General features: G+C 45.8%; 2 protein-coding genes across 2 annotated transcripts in view; both read left to right on the top strand.

The window, feature by feature from the left end:
• Positions 1-1,096: 1,096 nt before the first annotated feature.
• Positions 1,097-2,044, top strand: LOC308299565 (Golgi phosphoprotein 3-like; the record flags this gene model as incomplete). Its single annotated transcript, XM_080743362.1, has 1 exon — positions 1,097-2,044. The coding sequence occupies one exon, from the start codon at positions 1,097-1,099 to the stop codon at positions 2,042-2,044; it is 948 nt and encodes a 315-aa protein (XP_080599488.1).
• A 15,680-nt stretch (positions 2,045-17,724) lies between these two features.
• Positions 17,725-24,226, top strand: part of LOC308299564 (XK-related protein 9-like) — a gene marked incomplete at both ends in the record, with an annotated part of 7,207 nt that continues 705 nt past the window's right edge. Inside the window, 2 exons of the mRNA XM_080743361.1 lie at positions 17,725-18,353; positions 21,634-21,821. Of these exons, the coding sequence (XP_080599487.1) occupies positions 17,725-18,353; positions 21,634-21,821 (817 nt within the window). The remainder of the gene's footprint in view (positions 18,354-21,633; positions 21,822-24,226) is intronic.

Here is a 24,226-nt window from a genome sequence, read left to right as displayed (position 1 = left end):
CAATTACAGCCTGTACATCTAATGTACATAAACGTTCAGTGCTTACAATGCTTCACAGTACCCACAGAAGTACCTGTATCTTCCATATTGTTCAATAAAAAGCATTTTAATCTGATCGGTGGCCATTTATTCATAGAGTTATAGTGTATCAGAGTTCGGTATACCTCCCAGAGTAGTGAAGCCAAGTTCTTGCTCCGCTCCACTGATCCACCTCCAGCCTGCATAAGTGCACAGTCTGACTGTAATGAAGAGGAAGGGGGCGAGGGTGCCCTCCTCCTCCTGCAACAACACCCATGCCGCCAGGATGTCAAACTGTTGTCTGGGGGTCATCACCTTAGTGGCTCTCGCACACATGTACATGGATGGTAGGTTGAGAGGGACACAAATCCTTGAGTATCAGAAAGAAAGAAAGATAGAAAGTCAAAGAAAGATCAACCACAGCTGTCTCAACAATGTACTACATTGTGCTGGGATATGTGTGTGCACACCCTTTTCAATACAGTATATTACATTGATATTGTATTTTCTTTATTACATTTTATGTTTTTATTACTCTATCATGTCATATTTACTGCTATAGTGGTAAGACTGCAGAAAAGAAAATGATTATGAATATTTTGAGCATTGAGTAGGCTACTTTATATGTAAACAATCACACCCAATGTGAAGTGAGCGGTGGTCGTGCTTGCATAACGTCTTCAGACTAGGATTTGAGTCTAGGATGTACAGGCTATGCTACACACACACGTTTTGCTATGGCAAATGCGGAGGAAAAAAAAAACAGTGTGACCTGATATAAATAAGGAGCAAGTTTCCCTTAAGGCCCTTTCCCACTGGGCGCGATAACAATAAAAGATAAATAATATCGTTTTCAATTTAAGTAAATGGCAGCGTCCACATGGCACTCGTGCACAAGACGCAAGTTGGCACCTCGACAGAATGCAGTCAAGTTCGTCTTAGTTTTAGTCGACAAACTTAACACAGTGGTTATGCAGCATTGTGTTTGTGTCGTTGATGACGTAACAGCAACCTATAAAAGAATGTGGATGTTATCCCAGCTAACACATACATACAGTGAGACAGGCTCCAGAGAGACATGCTGTCTGTGGTGATCGGTGCCCACAGCGCTCCCAGAACATCAGGTCAACATGTGGTCCAGAGGAGAGCCAGGAAGGGCAGACGACCATATATGGAAGTGGAGGTCAAAAAAGAGGAGGTGGAGGAGGAGGGAGAGGGAGGAGGAGAGGAGCAGAGCGACGAGAGCAGCCTGACTCTGATGGAGGAGGTTCTGCTGCTGGGACTGAAGGAGGAGTCTGGCCTGACGTCCATCTGGAACGACTGCCTGTCCTTCGGCCTACGAGGCTGCATCCTGGTGGAGCTGGCCCTGAGGGGCCGGCTGGGGCTGGAGGAGCGCCCCCCGGGGGCCAGGAGGACCCTGCTGAGCAGGAAGGTGGCGCTCCGCTCGGACGCGCCCACAGGGGACGCGCTGCTGGACGAGGCCCTGCGGCAGGTGGCCCGCCGGCGGCCCGCCCAGACGGTGCAGGGCTGGCTGGAGCTGCTCAGCGGCGACACGGTGAACCTCCTGAAGAGGCGCTGGCGCCTGAGGAACGTGCGGCTGCGTCTGGCCAAGGGCCTGGTGGAGAAGGGCGTGCTGACCACACGCAAGCACAGCTTCCTGCTGTTCGACATGACCACGCACCCGCTGGCCACGGCGCGCGGCTCCGACGGCGCGCGGGTCAAGAGGCGCCTGGTGGAGAAGGTGCACGAGGCGCTGCTGGACGGCTGGGTCCTGGGAGACCCGCCGAGCCGTGGCCTCAACAAGCGCCTGCTGGCTCTGCTGCTCATGGCCCACGCCTCGGACGTGCTGGACAACGCGCTGGACGCGCTGCCCGACGAGCTCTACGAGCTGGCCGCCGGGAGGCTCCGCGGCCTGGCGGCGCTGGACGCCGAGGCGGAGAGCGGCAGGGCCCACGCCAACCAGATGATGTGGGCCGTGGTGGCAGCCTACTCCACCGGACCCAAGATCCTGGAGCTGCTGAAGTGACGGCGATGGTTTCACAGTTTGACATGCAATCACCCACCGATTTATATCATTTTGATCTTATCTATGTCTAGATGGAACCATATGGTTACATTTGTACACTATCATAGTTACAGACCCTGCAAGGGTCCAGTTTTTGAGCTGGGCTAACCACTCCTACATCTTTTTGTCCCGGTTGTCTGTTATGTATATGGCCAGGGTCACATTGGCCAAGCTTTGCGGGACGCTTATAACGAAATGAACTCATGAAAAGCACAGCTCACTTCACACTGGGTGTGATTTTTTTCATGCATTATTGCCCCACTTTCAATTGTCTCTCAAACGTAGCAAGTTCAGACACATGCACACACACACACACACACACTACCTTCAAGGGCTGTTACCCCTTTATCGACTAGGCTATAAACTAAGATAACTATATTTCACCATTGTATTTTTTTATAGTTCCACTTGGCTTGAAAACTATATTTGAGCGGTGGTCACACCACTCCTAAGCGAGTGTGTGTGTAGCTTTGTTACTATGCGTGTATGTAGCCTGAGCATGAGCTGCATAGGCTAGTCACCGCTGGTGACTAATAAGTGGCGCTGTTGCGTCACACACACACACACACACACACACACACACACACACACACACACACACACACACACACACACACCCCTGAAATGTACTGTTACACACGCCTGGCAGCGCACCCACACCAACACCCACCCACACCCACCCACACACACACACACACCACCGCTCACTTCAAACTTGGTTTGATTTTTTATAGGCCTTGTTATAGTTACTAGAAGCTGGGCCGCCCTTCGGGCGGCCCAGCGTCTAGTCGGCGACCTGGCCAACTCGGAACAATGTAAATAGGGAATGAATGCCCCGCCCTTTAATGCAAACCCCATTATACCTGTTTTCATAGGACCCGTTTTGACCATTTGTCTGCCTGTGTCCATTTTTGCCCATATATGGAGATATCTGTATCTGTCTGTCGGTGTCCATTTTATGTCCATATATGGAGATCACTGCAGTTATAGTTCTGGGTCCATTTTATGCCCATATATGCCCATATATGGAGATATCTGTCTATCTGCATCCATTTTATGCCCATATATGGAGATCTCTGTATCTGTCTGTCTGTGTCCCTTTTATGCCCGTATATGGAGATCTTTGTGATTCTGCATCCATTGTATGCCCATATATGCCATATATGGAGATATCTGTTTATCTGCGTCCATTTTATGCCCATATATGAGATTTCTGTCGCTTTTTCAAACAATCGTGGGTCGGGTCGGGTTGAGGCCGAGCACTGCACTACCTGCTGCGGTGGGGAACGCACGTGCCGAATTTGAAATAGGGAATGAATGCCCCACCCTTTAATGCAAACCCCATGAATGCCCCACCCTTTAATGCAAACCCCAATATACCTGTTGTCATAGGACCCGTTTTGACCATCTGTTTGTCTTTGTCCACTTATGCCCATATATGAAGATCTCTGCACACACAGTACCGGTTGCGGAAAACTCTGATGTCAGACTTTATGCCCATATCTGGAGAACGCGCGTGCCGGTGGGAAGAAGGGTTCTCGAGATACGCGGATTACATACATACATACACATTCACAGAGATTTTGTGTTGACTCATGTGGCGTACGTGATGTCAGAGCCTTTTATGAAGTGATGTCACAATGACTCAGCGCTTGCGCCGATTTCCTCCGGAACAGCCTGATGTCAACAATCAGCTCCGCATAAGGAGATTCCGAACGTTTCGCGCCGGTTTCGGAAAACCGCGAGTTTGCATTATACCTGTTTTCATAGGACCCGTTTTGACCATTTGTCTGCCTGTGTCCATTTTTGCCCATATATGGAGATATCTGTATCTGTCTGTCGGTGTCCATTTTATGTCCATATATGGAGATCACTGCAGTTATAGTTCTGGGTCCATTTTATGCCCATATATGCCCATATATGGAGATATCTGTCTATCTGCATCCATTTTATGCCCATATATGGAGATCTCTGTATCTGTCTGTCTGTGTCCTTTTTATGCCCGTATATGGAGATCTTTGTGATTCTGCATCCATTGTATGCCCATATATGCCATATATGGAGATATCTGTTTATCTGCGTCCATTTTATGCCCATATATGAGATTTCTGTCGCTTTTTCAAACAATCGTGGGTCGGGTCGGGTTGAGGCCGAGCACTGCACTACCTGCTGCGGTGGGGAACGCACGTGCCGAATTTGAAATAGGGAATGAATGCCCCACCCTTTAATGCAAACCCCATGAATGCCCCACCCTTTAATGCAAACCCCAATATACCTGTTGTCATAGGACCCGTTTTGACCATCTGTTTGTCTTTGTCCACTTATGCCCATATATGAAGATCTCTGCACACACAGTACCGGTTGCGGAAAACTCTGATGTCAGACTTTATGCCCATATCTGGAGAACGCGCGTGCCGGTGGGAAGAAGGGAGATTCACAGAGATTTTGTGTTGACTCATGTGGCGTACGTGATGTCAGAGCCTTTTATGAAGTGATGTCACAATGACTCAGCGCTTGCGCCGATTTCCTCCGGAACAGCCTGATGTCAACAATCAGCTCCGCATAAGGAGATTCCGAACGTTTCGCGCCGGTTTCGGAAAACCGCGAGTCGGGTCGGGTCGAGGCCTGGCACTGCACTCCGCGCGGCGGCGGGGAACGCGCGTGCCGAATCTGAAGCCGGTGGGACGAACGGTTCTCGAGATACGCGGATTACAAACAAACAGACAGAGATTTGTCGCATTTATAGATAGATAGTACTCGGTGTGAATGGTAGCCTGACACTCAGCCTGAATTGACATTTCGTTTCACTTCATTATTCGCCAAAGCAAAAAATTTAAAGGGGTGTGGCTAGCGATTCAGGGTCTGGATTCTCTGGAACTAGGCTATGTGAATGGCCCTTTAAGCCTGCATTTTTCATTAGCATCACAATGAAACACACAGCTCAATTCATACAAACAAACACATAAACTTCCTCATACAAAAACGATTTATCCTGAATAGTTTTCGTTTTGTCAAGACAAATAAAAAGTTACTTTAGGTTACAAACAATTTAGCTATAGGCCTATTCTATGTAAATGCTAAGCAGCTAATATCACTCACCTGAATCCAATCAGTAGGTCTATTTAAGTATAGCCAGAAGCCAGCTGCTGCTGCTTCTAGGCTAGGGAGTGTAGACCATAACTCTATGGTATTGTAGTAGACTGTCTCTAGAAAATAACCTGCATTCACAGCGGGTTAGCCTACTTACTTTCTAGGGAGTGTCTGACAACATTTTGTGTGATTCTCATTCTGCTGTTTTCCGCTCCAACCCCGCTCCAAGCTTGATTTGGCAAATTACCCACACCTGTTAATTATCCACATTTGATTTCTCAGACTCAGTCAGTCCTTTCCGCAGTAGAGATGGGATTTATGTCTCTTTGAAGTGAGCCGGATCTCTGGGATCCGTTCCTTTCAATGAGCCGTTGAAAATATACTGGCTCATTTACTTTGTAGATTTTGATTATACATTAATTACAAATCAATTCAACCCTATAGCCTATATACATTTAATTTGGACATATATAGGTACATTCCTGCCATTTGAAAATAGCCGATCTACACGCATTGTGAGCTTGTAGATCTGCTATTTTCAAATATTCTTTCTACATTCATTGGAAAACATGTGAAATGGGACATTCAGCAAATGAGTTGTTTTCTACTAGGCCTATTGGTACATTTTGATACTTTTATTCAAGTACATTTGAATTCTGAACTTCTTGTGACTGAGTATTTCTACATTGCAGTATTGATACTTTTAATTACTTGAGTAAAATAATTTACTCGCCTTCCTCAAAAGAAAGGAACTGCTCCCTATACTACGAACCGGATCCCATCGTTCCTTTTCAAAGAGCCGTTCAAAAGACTCGATTCGTTCGCGCACGTCCCACCTCTATTCCACAGTCAGTTCACTCTTCTGCTGATTCTATGACCATTGGTTCTCAAAGTGGGGTCCTTGAGGGAGTTCCATGGGGTCCCCAGCTAAATGATAGATAGTTAGGAACCAAATGGACCCTTAATGGGTCTGTAACTCAGAGTTAAAATAACATCAGGTCTCAGAGTCAGAGATAGAAATGCCATTAAATGGGGGTCCGTAGTCTAATGCATGTCAAACTGGGGGTCCTTCAAATTGAAATGGTTAATATTGGGAATCACTGCTAGAGCCTTAAAAATCTTCTCTTATGAGGGGCAGTGGGGTCCCTGGCATATCTTTTCAAATGGGGGTCCACAGGCTAGTTAGTGAACATTGGGGGTCCTTGACATGAAAAAGTTTGAGAACCACTGGTAGACTTCCATAAATCTTCTTGTGTTCCAGTGCATGGGCCAGTCAGCTCATTAAAACCAATGAGCACTTAGCAGTGCAGGTTCTCAAAGTCTAGGGTCCCCAGGGATTTGAGGGGGTTCCAGGGGGTCCCCAGCAAAAATAATAATAATCACAAGAGGAATTTGTAGAATGTGTGTTGTTAAAAGAACATTTTAACAACACAAATCTTATACGTGGGTCACTGGCCCAAAATATTTTCAGGTGGCGGTCTATATAGCCAAATGAAGTTGGGGGTCTTTGAAAAGGTTTGAGAACCATAATGCTTTAGTCTAAAGCATGTGGTCTTCAACGTTTTGCAGGCCAAGGACCCCTTAGCTGAGAAAGTGATAAAGCAGGGATCCCCCAATAATATAGCCTACACCAGGGGTCACCAGGGATCTACAAGCTCTCAACGCCTCGCACTGCGAGGCGTTGAGAGCTTGTAGATCGGCTATTTTCGGCAAATAGGTTTGATGTAGAGGCAAAAAAGAGCAAACTAAGTACATAGTGGAAGGTCAAGTTTACAAAATATCAACGATTTAAGTGGTTAAATATCTGATAATACACATTAACATGAATCCAAAATACACTGACGATTGTGCTGTCAAACGATTATATGGAATCTATGAAAAGGTTGTGGGGTCCCTGCTTCCTCTCTCTTTCAACTTAGGGTCCTTGGCCTGAAAATGTTGAAGACCCCTGATATACACAGTATAACAATACTGGCTTCATAGTATTTGTTCTGGGCTGTTTGACTGATCCAAATGCATTGGACCCAAATCCCCATCAATCAATTGGGGTTAATTTACTATAATACATTTTTTTGTCTTAGTAATGCGATAAATACAAAAAAATATTATCGAATTCAAGTCTCCCTGGCGTGAGGAAACAATAGAAAAAAAGTCATTTTGGGGGTGAACTACTCCTTTAAATACTCCACCTGACCATTGGCTCTGTAGGCCTACGTTATCTGCTCTTTTTGCCCTCTACACCAAACTTCTCTGCCGAAATTAGACTATCTACTTCTACAAGGCAAGCTCACAAGGCTTGTGAGCTTGTACATCTGCTGCTTTGGGCTAATGTTCCCCTACAATAGCGATGCTAGGGTAGTTAATCATTTTGTCACTTTGGGCCCCTCATTGATTACGGAGTCCTTGTCTGGTATCGCGACGCCCCAGCTGCCTTAAAGTTTAAAGCTCCAAACAGCCCAGAACAAACTAATTAGGGTTGTGCTTGGTCTTCCACCTCAGACCCACCTTACCGATCATCACCACGAAAGCGTGGGGTGGCTCAAAGTAGCTGACAGAGTACAACATCTTACAATGGGCCTGGTGTACAAGATTCACTACACCTCCAAGATACCCATGTACCTGGCAAACTACTTCTTAAAGGTCAAGGATGTTCACGATCACAACACCAGAGGCAGCTCCACTAATCATCATCAACGTAGATTTAACACTAAACAAGGCTCTAACTCGTTCTCCTGCTATACCATCAACATGTGGAACGCCCTTCCACAAGCCTTAATCCCTAGCCTCCTTCAAAATTGGTATGAAAAGTCACCTTCAGACAGCTGCTACCCGTGACTTGTAAATAGACTAAGCCCCCATGCTCCCCCCTCTTTTTTTTCTGCCTTTGTATTTGATGTTATGCTTTTGAAACTGATATTATCCTAGATAAAGTACTATGTTCTATCCGTCTGTCTTTCAATGTTATATGAGATACTTAAAGTGTGGTTCCTGTGGAAATAAGCTTTCTAGGATCTCCTTTTAGTTGACCTTGTACCAGTGATTTGTACTGTCATGAAACTGTACTTTTTTCTATTGCAAACTTCTAATAAATTCTTCAATCAATCAATCAATCAATGGATTCTCTCATCTGTCCCATCACCCAAAGCAGACGATCGATTTCCAAAATTCCATGTGTTCTGGCCTGGGGGATAAGGAATTATGTATGCGATAAGGTCTTGCTGCGCGGTCATTATGGCGTATATGGACACGACGGGCTGATAATTCCCCGAGGCAGAGCCGAGGGGAATTATCAGCCTGAAGTGTCCATATACGCCATAATGACCACTTATTACCCGGCTAATAAATACAATTAATAATTTGAGTATTTCCTTGTTTACAGACGGCTGAAAGTGTTCCACAAGTGTTGCCCTGTGCGTTCCCCCACGGGTCGCCTTGGAAAACAAGGAAGTGCTGATCAAATAAATCCATTTTCTGTTACTATGTCATCTATTCTCGCCTCAAATGTTTTTAAAATCATTCTTGAGAGCAACGTTTAGTTGTAAATGTCGCTGTGTGTTTGTTTACATGGCCATGTTGGATACGGTACTAAATTCACACAGTGCATCCTGACTGCAGCAGGTGCTCTGAGCCGTTGATGAGCAGCGGTGAATTATAGAGCGGAGTGGTCATTATACGCCTATAATTCACCACTGATTTCAGTGCTCGACCAATCAGAATCAAGCATTCAACCAAGCCGGGTAATAAATCATATTAATTTCATGCATGAGCAATATAGTCCAACTAGAACAAATAATGAATCGTCAAAGTACACACTACAGTTCTTGTCTATCCAGTTCCCATCTGGCATCCGCCCTAGAGGCAGGGCAAGGCCACGGCTGCCGCGCTGCCCTCAGCTAGCCTATACACGTATAGGCAGGCACTTGCACACATAGACATCAAAGGGGGCTTGAGCCCCTGCCCTTTTATCTGTCTGTAAAAACTTCCCTTTCCAGACTATAAATGCAATTTTTACAATGGTGAAAGAAATGCAAATGCCCTCTTTCCCTGCCATACCTGAAGGCAGCATTCAATAGAATTAATTGCCTTGTCAAAACTCTCCTGAACTTGAATGCAGCATCTTATGTTGAAAGAATTGCCCTCTCTGTGTAACAATCCATGCCATTACCACATCAGTATTGACTTGGTATTCAGTGTGGTTTCACACAGCCGACCGCTAAGTTCTGCGACGCGTTGTGAGCTTGGAGGTCTGCTATTTTCGGTGTTTCCACCAAAAGGCCCTTTTGGAAATTCCAGCCCCTGCCTCTCTAACATTCTCTGCACGTCCCTGCACGTAGGGAATTAAAGGGTAATTTAGGAACTTAAAAGGTCATTTGATTACCATTATATGTGAGTTTCAAACTGCATTACAAAGCGTTGTACGACACAAACTGAACAATCTACAAGCTCTCAACCCGTAGTGATGTGACACATTGTGAGCTTGTAGATCCGCTGTTTTCAAAAACTACAGAATGAAATGTGTAGAATTTAGAAAATATATATTTTTGTACATTTTAACAACAAAAATCTTATAGTAGCCTATATGGGGATCACTGGCATAAAATGATTTCAGGTGGCGGTCTGCAGCCAAATTAATTTGAGGGTCTTTGACATGAAAAGGTTTGAGGACCATAGTCTAGAGCGTCTTCAACGTTTTTCAGGCCAAGGACCCCTAAGCTGAGAAAGTGATGAAGCAGGGACCCCCCCAATACAATAAATACACTGTATACAAATACTTCCTAGACTTGATTGACACATTAATAATATGTATTTGAACATGTTGAACATAGAAACATAGCTAGAGGCAAGGCAAGCCCTGCCCTCAGCTAACAGCTTACACATAGTGCGACGATTCGTAAGGATCAAAGCTAGTTCAGGGGGCGGTCCCAAGGGAGCGCGCGCGCGGAGGGGGGTGGGTCACTAGGTCCTGCCCCCCCCCCTTACCCATAGTTCTTAGGGAAGTCAGATGGTGGGACTCAGTCTTGTTGCATAGCACTGCTGCTGCTACCACGCTGCAGTACACACACAAGTGCCACACTTGTTGCTTGCAGGTAGCTGTGCTGTTGCCCACCGCTTGGAGAGGGTGCCTAACTGGGCTGAGTATTTCTGGCTGTTTCTGCTATTTTACTATCGCTCAATTCATATTCTTAGCTGCCAAACTAAGAAGCTGTGTTATTGGCCAGGTTGTATGGGAAGTTTGAGATTGTTGTTCTGGTAATCGCTGAATTCTAAACTGCTGTTTCAAGGTTCAGATTGCTTGCTATCGTTGCTGGTGCCTAGCTGATTTCTGTACTTTCAGTTGTTTGTTGCTAAAGCTATTTCAAAGGTGCTACAGGCTTGCTAAAGTTGCTAAAGGTAAACTCAGTATCATAGAAGTTGGCTGTGGCTACGGGCTAAATGCTAACTTATTTCGTGCCCTGGTGGGCCTATACTGGGCTACCATGAGTTAAAGTAATCTCAGTTGTTGGGTTTGTCGATATGTCAGTGCTTTGCAACGGCGCGGGCCGTATCAGCTAGCGCGGAACAACAGGTTTAATGTACAGTCAGCTAGGAGCTAGGTGGCTATTGCTAGCCGGCTATTTCGGTAAGGATGCTGTTAGCTGGTAAATAAATGGTTCTGTCGCTTCTTGGACCACAGTAGGGCTGCTGCCAGTTACCGTGGCGTAGAAGCCCTCGCGGGATGAATTATTAAATACAGTAATCGCCTCTTTGAGAAGCCTATAAAGGATGTCTGTCTGCGTGGGCTCCTGAGAGGAGGAAACCCGCAAGCTCATAGGTGCCACAGTTTACGTGCAACAATGTTTTGCTTCCGCTAACGCAAGTCGTGCCTGTCTGTCCTGACGTCACCAGTTGAACTCGCTAGTGCATGCAGGGAATCGTAGTCTTCTCTATATGCTCGGTAGCTCCAGCTAAATATTCTCTTCTGCTACGGTAGGAGCCATCGTTCATTCCAGCCACGAGCTGTCTGTTGATGGTCGGCTAGCTTGCAACTCAGAACTCATGTAGCTAAAGAGGTTTGCTAACGTTCCGTAATGACTCTTCAAGCTGCCTATTCCATGGGGGTTGCGTGTGTCCGTGGTCAGCAGCTACCTAGCATACAGGCTAGCAGAGGGTAACGTCACGAAGCGAAGGGTGGCGCACGGTCTGCGCATTCTGAGCACATGGGTAATGTGGCTCTCTCTAGCATTTAACCTCCAGGTCATCTGGTCCGTTACGATTCTTTTTCGTTATTATATTATTTTGTGTGCACGCGCAGTTCATAGGGCAGGGATGCGCATGTATTATCCATGTCTATGCTTCGCTTGTGCGCACTGTACAAGCTTAGCATACAGGCTTCGTTTGCTGTTCATGAGGATCTTGCCTGGTCTCGGTTAATGCTAGCTTTGCCCAAGCTGCGGCTGCCTGCTGGCATAGCAGCTGATGATGGTTGCCGATGCTACTCTGGTGAAAACGCTAACATCTGTTTATGTTTGCAGCTCAGGCCAGAAACTGCCGCGTGTCTGTTGGCATCAGGGCGGCGTCGAGTGTGGCAGCGTTGAAGTCATTGGATACTATCCTCTATCGAGCTGCCGTATTGTTTCAATCTAAGGTTATAGTTCTGGGTCTCTAGTTCTGGGTCTCTGCGTATCGCACTGTATGTCCTTGCGGTGTTTCCGTAGCTGCGGCACTCGAGCTAATAATTACAGCTAAGGCTACTGCTAGTGAAAAATGACGAGTTGTTTATCTTTACAATCACATTAAAGCGGCCACAGGACTGTTGCATCATGTTCACCATTGCAGCTCCAGGATAAAGGCTGCTAACGCCATGCTTTCTTTTCAGCTCAGGCTAAAGTGCTACATGTCTGTTGCTGCAGCTCACGCCAAAGCGAATACTTGTTGGTTGCTAACATTCTGTTTGTTATTTCAGCGCCAAGCCGGAGTGGCTGCAGGCCCACTGCTACGTCATCAGGTTATCATGGCAGCTTTATGCTAAAGCGGCTACATGTTCCACTAATCGTGTTTTACTTTTTAGCTTCTTGCTGCGGCTGCTACATGTCTAAATGCTAACATAATTTCTATCCTTTCAGCTCATGCTGGAGCTGCTGCATAGCTGCTACTACAGCAGGTCGCCATAGCAGCATGGCGCTGCAGCTGCTGAGGTTTTCTGCTAACAAATTTATCATTACAGCTCCAGGCCGGAGCTGCGGCATGCCCCCGCCACGGCATCAGAATAGCATGGCAGCTTTATGCTAAAGCTGCTACATGTTCCACTAAATCGCGTTTTTCTTTATAGCTTCGGGCCACGGCTGCTACATGTTGCTGCTAACATCAGGTTTGTCCTTTCAGCTTCTTGCCGGAGCCGCTGCATAGCGGCTGCTACAGCATGCCATCATTGCAGCGTCGCGCGGCTGAGTGTTTTCTGCTAACATGTTTATCTTTATAGTTTCGTCCACTACTGCATAATTCCATGAGACCAGTCAGGAGTCGGTTAGCACTGGAGAGGGCATTGCTACTACAGCTTCCGCTACTTCTGCCGCTACCATGAGCTGCCAGCCTGCCCGCCCGCATGCCTGCCCGCCTGCCCGCCCTCCCGCCCGCATGCCTGCCCGGCTGCCCGCCTGCACGCGCCATATTCAGCAGACGGAAGTGGCCTACCGCCAGCCCGCCGCCGCCTGCCTTCCCACCTGCCTGTCGGCCCTCCCGTCCGGCTGCCCGCCCGCCCGCTACAGCATCAGTTAATGCTATTACTGCTGCTACCATGAGCATGATCCAGCGCTGCGTCGTGCTGGAAGCCTGTGGTGCCGGCCCATCTTCCGGAGGCGCTGTCAGGCTGCGACCGTCGTCGCCACCGCCAGGTCGCAAGGGAACATGGGAAGCTGCAGTTCCAGCACCAGCGGTGGGAACTCCATTCCTCTCGCCAGCTGCAGCTTTCCCAGATGCCCTGAGGAGCCACACTCTAGCAGGTAAATAGCAACGCATTTGCTTGTTCGATTCTGTGAGCGTTCAGCCGCTCTCTAAGCTTGCTAATAATAGGCATCCATAGTTGGATAGCAGCGACTTACTTGTACTGAATGTTGGGCTTTAGCCGCTCTCTAGGCTTGCATAGCTTGCCTTTAAAGGTCAAGACGGGTATCTCGTGGAGATTCTCATATGTGCAGCAGCAGACTCTGCAGCAGAGCGCTCCGTGGGCTGCGAAAATCTTCTCTGTGATCCTAAAAGTCAGCGACCTTAGGCGTGGTTTCATTGTTATGGTCAGCTAAAGCTAAGATGGTTATTTCTGCGGCAAGCACATGCGGTCACCAAGGCCAGGCTTAAGATGCGACTAGCACATGGCCTCTGAAGATTGCAGCTCGCAGTTTAAGCAGGGAAGGTACACCAGTGTCAGTCGCAGAACTAACTCTCCTTTCTGTCCTTTCATGTCCATGCTGAACACCGGGCTGTCTGCCCGACGTCCTCGTCTCACGACCCCCGGAGAGAGCTGCCAGATTTGCGGCCCGCCCCTCTTCACTCTGCATTCTCTCCGGATCGGAGCAGCCACACCACCAGCACTTCTGGTGCCCTCAGCTAACTCAAGATCCTGCACGCCAAGCTATCAAGCACACACAACACAGGACTGACCGAAGCGTAATGGTTCCAAGCTGGAGTTGGACGCGTTTCAGTTAACGCTTCTGCTGCTGATGCTAATAGTGCTGCAGGCACTATTAGCAGGGTTGTTCCATAGGGTTCATTTTGCTGCTTCTGCTGCGTTACTCGGGGCACGCGCCCCTGATAGGTTGCGTGTTCTATTTGCTGCTTCTGTTGCGTTACTCGGGGCACGCGCCCCTGATAGGTTGCGGGCCACGATAAATATTACGCTTTAATATTTCAATCTTGCAAAAGCTAGGTGGTTGCTGGGGTGTTAGTTAGGTAGGATGTGAAGCTGTATGGCGCTGTAGTTATATGAATTAAAGGTTTCATCGCTGCTTCTGGTTCTGCTGTCTATATATATATACGTCCATGTTGCTGCTCCCGCTTTTCTCTAGGGTGTTTTAGTATGGCTTCAGTCAGATTGCAGTATATCGTTATAGTCAGCAGTACCACCTTCCTCACCGTTGGTTCGGTCTGCCAGCTGCTAACATTCTTAATTATTAAATTGCTTTAGCAGTACTTATAGCGTTTTTGGCAAGCTGCCAATATCATTGCTTAGTATTTTGCCTTAGTAATATTCGCTCTGCCAGATGCTAATATGCTAATTATTATATTTTTGCGTTAGCAGGAAAGGCAGTTCATAGTTTGCCCCGCAGTAATGATAACTTAATCGCTAGAGTCACAGCAGAGCTGCCTTCCTCGCAGTTGGCTAGCACTGGCATGGGATTCTGAGATTTTGGCGTGCTTTGGGGGTTTGTAGTTTTGGGGGGTATCGGGCCAGGGCTCGCTGTAACTAAATTATGCCCTCGATGCTCATGGTAACATGAGGATCGTGGGTTCAGCGAGCCATGGCCCGAGGCAGAACCCCATGCCAAACCATGCTAACTTAGGCTATAGATTCTATGCTGTCTTATAGTAGAGCTAAGGTAGGCTGCCAATACTATGCGCTTAGATATAGGCTTAGATTCTATGCTGTCTCTATAGTAGGGTGCTCAATATGCCATGCTGTGTGATGCTTGCTTTCTGCTTTCATTCTGGTCAATAAAGTATATCTTAACCCAAGTGATCGTCTCCTGAAATAGTGCGACGATTCGTAAGGATCAAAGCTAGTTCAGGGGGCGGTCCCAAGGGAGCGCGCGCGCGGAGGGGGGTGGGTCACTAGGTCCTGCCCCCCCCCCTTACCCATAGTTCTTAGGGAAGTCAGATGGTGGGACTCAGTCTTGTTGCATAGCACTGCCCCACCACCACCCCAGCGCCACCTTCAGGTTCTGCCTTTGATCCCCCTCGGGGGGTATCGGGCCAGGGCTCGCTGTAACTAAATTATGCCCTCGATGCTCATGGTAACATGAGGATCGTGGGTTCAGCGAGCCATGGCCCGAGGCAGAACCCCATGCCAAACCATGCTAACTTAGGCTATAGATTCTATGCTGTCTTATAGTAGAGCTAAGGTAGGCTGCCAATACTATGCGCTTAGATATAGGCTTAGATTCTATGCTGTCTCTATAGTAGGGTGCTCAATATGCCATGCTGTGTGATGCTTGCTTTCTGCTTTCATTCTGGTCAATAAAGTATATCTTAACCCAAGTGATCGTCTCCTGAACTATAGGAGCTTAAAAGGTAAACCGCATCATCACCATGTGCGTTTCAAGAAAGACACTCCACTCTGAGCACCGGTATTCACGCATTTACAGAGCTCTGTACAACGCAAACTGAACACTTGTAAGTACTATGATGATTCATTTTCTCATTTTGTCATCTTTGTACGATATAAGAGAAATAGGATGCTATTTCAAAAAACTGAGCTGATGTTATATATGTGAGCAATTCACCGTTCATCTACAGAAATAGGTCTCGATAAAGATCCTATAAGATTTCCATAATTTCTTTGGGTCATTTTTTTTATCATCTAAGTTGATTGTTCCTTTTTAGCATGAAAAGTGGCATAAGACTGTATGATATGTATGATTTATGATATTTTCTGGTTAGATCTAAAAGTGTTTTTGTTAAAAAGTTAAAGCTCTAATATTCTTATAGTAATTGTTGCTAAAGAGTATTTGTTCAGTAAACAGGGCTCTCCCGTCTTGCCGGCTCTTAAATAAACAAGCTTCACATTTGTTGTGTACATGCTTGCACATGAAACAAACAAGGACCAGCAGTGTACAATAAACTAGAAAGATGCAATTGGAAATTGCAAGTGTGCATGGTAGCCATGACTATATTCTGCAGCTCAACCAATACTCCAGCTAGCACCACTCCTCAAATGTTTTTCCTTCAACTTCCAATTGCATCTGGTTTCCTTCAATTTCCAATGGCAGCGGAAAAGTTTATCAAGTGAAAATAAAGTTTCCCCAGAACTACATTGTGTTGCCCTTCGGGCAACCACACTAAATAACTATCAACAAATAAGAAATCGCACCCAGTGTGAAGTGAGCGGTGCTGTTAAAGAGTTAATTTGCAAAGCTTGGCCAATGAGCCAAGTGTGGGACACGTACAATACAGACAAAGCCAGACGTAGGAGTGTTTAGCACAGCAAAAAAAAAAAGAAGAAGCATAAAACCCTAAAAGTGCAGTGAAATAAAACTGAGCAGCATTATCAAAAACAGTAGGCTACCGTCCAGAATTTATCAAAACAAGATAACACGGCAGCGTGACATAATATTGTATAACAGCAGTTACAGCACAGCAAGGCAGAACAGCGAAAGTGCATTAGAGTTCATCAGTCTAATAGAGCAGCCCCTGGCCTGCTGGGTAGAAGCTGTGTGTAAGCCTGTCGGTTTTAGCTTTGATGGAACGCAGCCTCTTGCCTGAGGGGAGCAGGGCAAACCGTTTATGGGCCGGGTGAATGGGGGTCTTCCATAATGTGGGCCGCTCTGCTCTTGCTCCTGATGTAGCTGTCCTTGATGGAAGGAAGACTGCTTGTGAGTGGGGGATCTTCATTCTTCTGTGTGTTTTTTATTTTAATTGGTGTTTTATCACCCCAAATAAGGAGTTGGCCTCAATATTGAGGCCAACTCTTGGACAAGAGCTATAGTGTTTCAGATTATAGAAGCATGTGCAGAAAGTAGCATTTTAAATGTTGCTATCCCAGATTTGGCCACCAGGCTACGGCCGCTTCCGCCTGGGGGATAAGGAATGATATAATATTAATTTCAAGCATGAGCAAAATACCAATATAGTTCACTGCCGTGTTGCCGGGTTGCCCATTTCATCCAGTCAGGAGAGAGAGCCCCGCTCATATCGTCATAAATTCCAATTTCACTTGTTTATCCTGTATTCTGTATGAGTTCTCTCTCCTAATTGGATGAAATTGGTATCCCGACCTGAATATTAATGTTCTGTTTTCCAAAGAGCTGACAGGCACCCCGATGTTACAGAACAAAACACTTTGTCATTTCTACACTCTGTAGAAATGATTACTATCAGAATAGCCTATAGAGCAATTTAATGCTTATTTTAACCTGGCACTGACAGGTCAGACTATAAGGAATTGAATAAAGAACTAATTAGCTAAATGACATTGATACACCAAGAGGCACATCAATGTAAAGTGCAGCAGAAAATGTATGAGCTCCGGGTCTTGCATGTTCTTGCTTCTTGTGCCAGCATGGACAAGCTTTAGATTCTATAGCACTCTTGTTAAAAAAAAGCTAAGCATGAGACAAGATTCATTTGCAATAAAAGAAACACTCCAAACTCAAAACAGACATGCAGAATCAAACACAAAGAATGGAGGAGAAGGTTACTGTGTATCTTGCCAGGAGACAATTAAACACATCTCTCTATAATCTATGTTTACTCACATAATGTGCATTAACACACAAAACATTTCTGCCTACTCCTACAGAAATGTCATGTGATACAGAATGAAGTGGTGATACTTGAAGAGGAGGAGCAACTGAAGGAAGAATATGGGGGTGCTGAAAAAACAAAACAAAAGAAAGCAAGACGATGATAGAACAACGGGTAAATTAACGGATGGTGGCATTGACGTTACACCGACGAGTCTAGGTAAGGAAGCTATAGATGATGAGTTTCTGACAAGTGCAAGCAGGGTCAACACGGAGGCGGTAGAAGAGGTCCAAGGAGATGGCGTCATCACCGTTCGGGCCGACCCACCAGACAGTGAGGTAGACCGGATAACAAGACACCAAGGAAACACTGTCCAAGGAAACGGCATCCAAGGAAACGCCATTGACATCAGCAAGGAACAATCAGCAGAAGCTGAGTCGCACCCCTTCTACACCAAACTGGAGTGGGCTTTCGTCATCCTGGGCCCGGTGATGAGTGGTCTGGACATCGGAACGGACGTCTTGATGGCACTGTTGTATTTCATAGGCGGCAGTTACTCCTGGGCCAACCTGACCCTTGTGTTCGCACTGGCCGGGCTGGTGGGGACACAGGTCTTCAGCTATGCCTGGTACAAAGATGATATGAAAGATCAAGATGATATGAAAAGTAATCCACAAAGGACAATATCAGGCATGTCCAAAAATACACTGGTTGCTCTCCATATATTTGGCTTGGGCATCTTCACCAGGTATGAAACAAAGCATGATGATGGTGGTGATGATGATGATGATGATGATGATGATGATGGTGATGGTGGTGGTGGTGGTGGTGGTGATGGTGGTGGTGGTGGTGGTGGTGGTGATGATGATGACTGTTGAGCACAATAATTGATGATTCTTGACTATACATTGTAAACGACATGAACAACATTTATTCTTTTGTGCATAATCCCAAACTACATTGATGAATAGGCTACTTCTCAAAGCACCACAAAGTACAAGGTGTCTACACCCGGTTGGTTGACTGTTATCAGTTATGTCATCCATGCTGGTGCATATTGCATAATGGTGCCGTGATCTGTGGCATGTCAGTACCGTCCAACCTGGATGGACAGCCCAGTGCATTTCATAGCTCGAAATCATCACTGACTGCGGAAAACTTCACACTGGACTTCTAAAAGTTGACATTTCTGTATTGAGATTGAGATAATTATATTACAGAAGAACATGAACTTTTACATTATATATATATATATACAGTATTTTCTGGACTATAAGGCGCACCTGACTATAAGGCGCACTGTCAATGAATGGTCTATTTTCAAACTGTTTTCATATATAAGGCACACCTGACTATGTTGCGTTATGCATCCAACAGATGGAGCTGTGCTAAAGGGAATGTCAATGTCAATGAATGATCCATATATAAGGCGCACTGGACTATAAGGCGCACTGTAGTTTTTTGAGAAAATTAAAGGCTTTTAAGTGCGCCTTATAGTCCGGAAAATACGGTATATATATATATATAATTATATAATATATTTAGATGGATCTGAAGGCCTACTGTATATAAATTATATTGTAGATGTCTGGAAGTAGATTGAGAGTATATCCCAGCACTTCCCGAATAATAACCAAATTAATTGAACACAGACTCTAATAATATAACGTTAGCAAAACATATTGACATCCAACACATCAACGACACATAGACATCAAAGGGGGCTTGAGCCCCTGCCCTTTTATCTGTCTGTAAAAAGTGCCCTCTTCAGACCACGAATGCAGTTTTTACTATAGTGAAAGAAATGCAAATGCCCTCTTTCCATGCCGTACCTGAAGGCAGCATCCAGTACGCCACATCTCCAGTATTGACTTAGATAGTTCAGTGATAGCTCAGTGTGGTATCGAGCACCGAAAATAGCCGAGGTCGATATTTTCACCAAAAGGCCCTTTTAGAAATGTCAGCCCCTGCCTCTCTAACTTTCTCTGCACGTCCCTGTTGACATCATTTACATCAGGGGTCCTCAAATAGAAATCTTGAAGGTCCACAAATATTTTTTTGAACCAGGTCCGGGTCCGGAAAAACAAATATATTATATATTATATATATATATATATGTATATATGTATATATATATATATATATATATATATATATATATATATATATATATTTATAAGTAATGGTCTGTTTCCAGATTCTTTATTAAAAGGGTCTTAGGTCCTTAAATTATGACTGTCATCTGGCCTGGGGATTCCTCCAAAAATCATTTGGGGACCTCACTTGACTGAAGTGCAACAACCCATTGAAGGGAGATTACAGAATGTTTAAATCAAAGTGGAGCAGAGATATTTTGCGCTAATGTTTGTTGCTTTGTTTTCTTTTAACACACTGGGATAATTTTCGAATAATTTATGCTTGTGTCACAAGTTCTCACAACATGAATATCGATCTGAAAACAAGTACCGCGCGTCAGAGACTAAAGCGGCTCGTAGCTCACTCCTGTACTGAGTAGTGCAGCTCACAGCTAGCTTAGCTGCATGGCTAGCTGCATATCCATGCAGAAAGAGAGAGATGGCGGTGGCACGTCCCGACAAACTCTCTGGAGAGAAGATTACAATCCTACAAACGTATTCACGTTGATGTTGTTGTGCGTGATTGAAACCCACTGGTTTATAGTTGCGCTGTTGCAGGCTGCAGCTCCGAACGCTTACTACTGAGACGCTTCGCTACCGTGGTCTGTGCAAGGAAGATTTTGGGTCTGTGGAATGAACTCTAGTGACCCAGCTGGCATCAGCCAATCAGCTCGTCGTTGTCCCCCTCTCTCTCTCTCTCTCTCTCTCTCTCTCTCACACACACTCACAGCGCATGCAATGAATGAAGTGAAACGAAGCGTGGAGATATTTTTCCTTTTTTTTTTTCTTCTTTACTATAATTCGTCCTGGGTCCGGTCGGCGGTGCCTCGCGGTCCGGACATGGACCGCGGTCCGCCTATTGAGGACCCCTGATTTACATGATGCCATGTCCCCTGGTATCAGGGGCGTCAATTGGGTATGGCAGGAGTATGCAGCTGCCATAACCTGGGTCCAGGGGGGAAAATAAAAGTTACTTTTAAATATAAATCCATGAATGTCTCTTTGTCTATCTGTGCTGGTTATTGTGTTGTTAATTACAGTAAAATGACTACAAATGCAAAATTTTACAAAATGGTTCACTTGACAAAATGGTATATTCCCAGGTTCCGCAGGTCAGCTGCACAGGTGCAATTCATTATTGTTAATTGTGGCACGTTTACTAACATGCCAAGTTTAGCTGCACTTGAACAACCATTCCAGGCTGCCATATCCAGCCCAAGAAACCGTAGAAACGGGGGGAAAATTGAATGTAGGCTACTTCTTAACTCATTAAAAGCCAACCCCGCGATGTCGCGGGAAAAGTAATAGAGTATCTATAGTGCCATCCACGCGATGTCGCGGGAAAAGTAATATATTACTGTAACGGCGAGTAAAAATACCTAGTACAATGGCCGACGCTCCGGAGACGAAATCCGCGCTGATTTGTCATCATCACGGCTCCACGAGCACACAATAGTCATCCCATAACATTGAGGTGGACGGCCGATCTCATCTTTAATGTCCATTATCTCAAAACTACACTTTAGAAGCTAGGATGGAGGCAGATGCTCGCTTATTTTACACAGTTATAAAAGCTCCCGGTCGGCCATTACACAACTCCACGTGGACACGCATCGGTTCCGGCGCACGATCCGATGACGTCAGACCGGAAGTACTTCCGGTCTAGACTTCTGGCCTTCAAAATAAGACAGCGGCCGTTAATGGGGCCGGGAGGGGGCACTCTGGACCCCCTAATCCGTTAATGTCCTGGGCTCAGAATGAGTTAAAATAAATGTACTGTATCATGCCTGTTGCTAAGGTATGGCAACATGACTGGTGTCGCGCGCGTGCAAGACACCAGTCATGTTGCCATACCTTAGCTTTTTCTGAACTGACGCCACTGCCTGGTATTAGGTACCATCAGCTGATCAAGACTGCGAGGAGGGAGAAGAGGGAGGACCACGCCAGGCTGGGGACCATGGCTGCTGATCTGAACATGCTGGTCATGATGGAGGGGTTCCTGGAGGGGGCCCCCCAGCTCCTCCTCCAGCTGTACTTCGTGCTGGGCCACAGCGCACGGCCGTCCATCACCACCATCAGAAGTGAGTGCATATACCTTTGTGTGGTCATTATTGTCCAGTATGTACTTCATCACACTTGTCTAGGTGAATCTCACTGTCATATGGATTGATAGAAAGATAGACTGTTACACCTCATCATCTCAATAGTGAAAATAGCCTATCTACAAGCTCACAATATGTCGCACATTGGGAGCTTGTAGACAAGCTATTTTAAAGAATGAATGTCAGAAAACTACTCAAATTATGCTTTTAATGATATATAATTAACAGAAAACCAAAGGGCATTGTAACGCACGCACGCACGCACGCACGCACGCACGCACGCACACACAGATCAGAGTACACTACAGTCTCGGGTCTAAATCTCAACCACTGTGCATAGTGGTATATCAACTGATACCTTTTCTTTGATCTGGCTTAACTGTACAGTTGTGGCACTGTAAACACATACCGGTATGCAATTCTTTCAATCGGTAGGAAGGACGGTGCACAATCCGTCCGTGTACTGTACCTTGCAAATTCCAAATCTCGACAGGCCTCCCAAAGAAATGGCGGCCTGGGTGAGGATGCAGCCATGTCACCTTTGAAACAACATGCTCACAATCCCAGGACACATCTCTGCAGTTGGGTCCAAGATCTGAGTTGCTATAACACCGTGACCACTTACCAGAAATGTGGACCTGTCCGACCTGCCTTTAACAGATAAAGTCACTCAAAGACTTCTCACTCCACACGTGACATTAAACTGTCACATCTGATTATACATTGGATGTGGTTGAGCCACATTCTCAGTGGCTCAACCACTGAGAACAAGTTGTAGATAAGGTTAGAAGGATAAGGTTGAACTACAGGTTGAAGGTCACAGTTGCTAGCAGAAGAGTATTTGTCTTTGTTTTGCGATTCACACAGCTTAGTAGAGGATACCAGTAAGACTCCCTAATCGGGAGATAAGCGACCGTAGGTCACTTATCTCCACAAATAGGGCAAAAATTTGTTTTTCCAAAATCTTCCTGATCCATGTTGATGACATGAGTGTAGTGATTTTTGTGATTTTAGGGCAAAATCTGTAGGAGCAGTGTCCAAAAATGTGTTTTTAAAAATCAGCCTGGAGGTGGCGCTATATGGGAGAGATTCATGTTGATGGGATGAGTGTAGACATACTGTGTACCGATTTGCGTGATTTTAGGGCAAACATTTTAGGAGCAGTGTCCAAAAATGTGTTTTGCAAGAATCGGCCTCATGGTGGCGCTAGAAGAGGGCCATGTGAGAAATGAGGGGTGGGGTCTCCGCGCCGCCAAGGCGGACGAATAGGTACCGGCCCCGGCTGTCCCGGTCGCTCCTAGCCGGAGTTACGGCATTTTATGTGAGCTGCAGTGTAGGGGGTCCTCCACTGGGGGCGGCACCACTTTTGCATCCGTTCTGGAGCACCAGGGAGTCGGTGGTCCCCGGGAATTCCCCGTGAGCAGCCCCGTTGGGGTGGTCATTTGGTCAGTTTAGCACATTTGGTCATTTTTTACATCTGGGGGTCCCCCAGGGACCTGGGGGTCCCTGGAGCTCCGGGGGTCCTTGGAGGTTGTAGTTTGGCAGGTAAGGAGTGTGTGTGCAAAATTTGGCATGGATCGGGGCAACGGTTGCGGAGATATGAGCAGGGCAAGAGTGTGACGTGTGATGTGTGACTGACGGACTGACTCACTCACGGACAGCCTGTGGAGGTTTTGGTAGTAAATGCGACCTACGGTCGCAATCAAATGTTTTAGCCAATTAGAAGCTGACAGTCAGGAAGAGGGAGGCAGTCTTGTCTTGTGTGTCGTTGGTGAAGGACGCATGTTTGTGACTGTTACAGCGCTGTAAATAAATGTTTTCTATTATCTTTTAACATCATTTCTGAGTCAAGGTTTGCTGATCCTTTGAGAGTTTCAATTCCGCTATATGGAGTCCATAAATTAAGAAGGATTTCCATGTCAGAACCAATCTCTTTTCTTGCTATAGGATATTGATGAATTCAACATCAATGTCACAGGATAATGGCACATGGAGCTGTTGCCCTTGTTGAAAATGCTTCATGATTTGAACTTCTTCATGTTTTTGTTGTTGTTATGGTATTGTCCTAACATCTCATTGAACCGTTCAAAAGAGAGACACCAAAATGCATAAACAGGTCCATAATCTAATATGCAGTCTTTTAAATGTAGAATGCAGTGTCAGTGGTACATACCGTTGTTTCCTGTTGAGATTGGCACATTTCACCCAGATTTTTTCATCTCACTCACGTCACTTTGTCTGCTGACCTGACTCAGCAATGAAATAAACAGAAAATAAACAAAAATAAAAAAGAAACAATTCACAGGAGGCAAGCAGTGATCACCCCATGATGTGCACTTCAAATGCACTACATTGCAGGTGCTTTTTGAGAGTGAAAAAATAAG

This window comes from Nannobrachium achirus (genome assembly GCF_963921795.1).
Source record: "Nannobrachium achirus genome assembly, chromosome: 15".
NCBI classification, from domain to species: domain Eukaryota; kingdom Metazoa; phylum Chordata; class Actinopteri; order Myctophiformes; family Myctophidae; genus Nannobrachium; species Nannobrachium achirus.
Note: the sequence above shows the minus strand (reverse complement) of the source record. Positions and strands in the feature narration are given on the sequence as shown.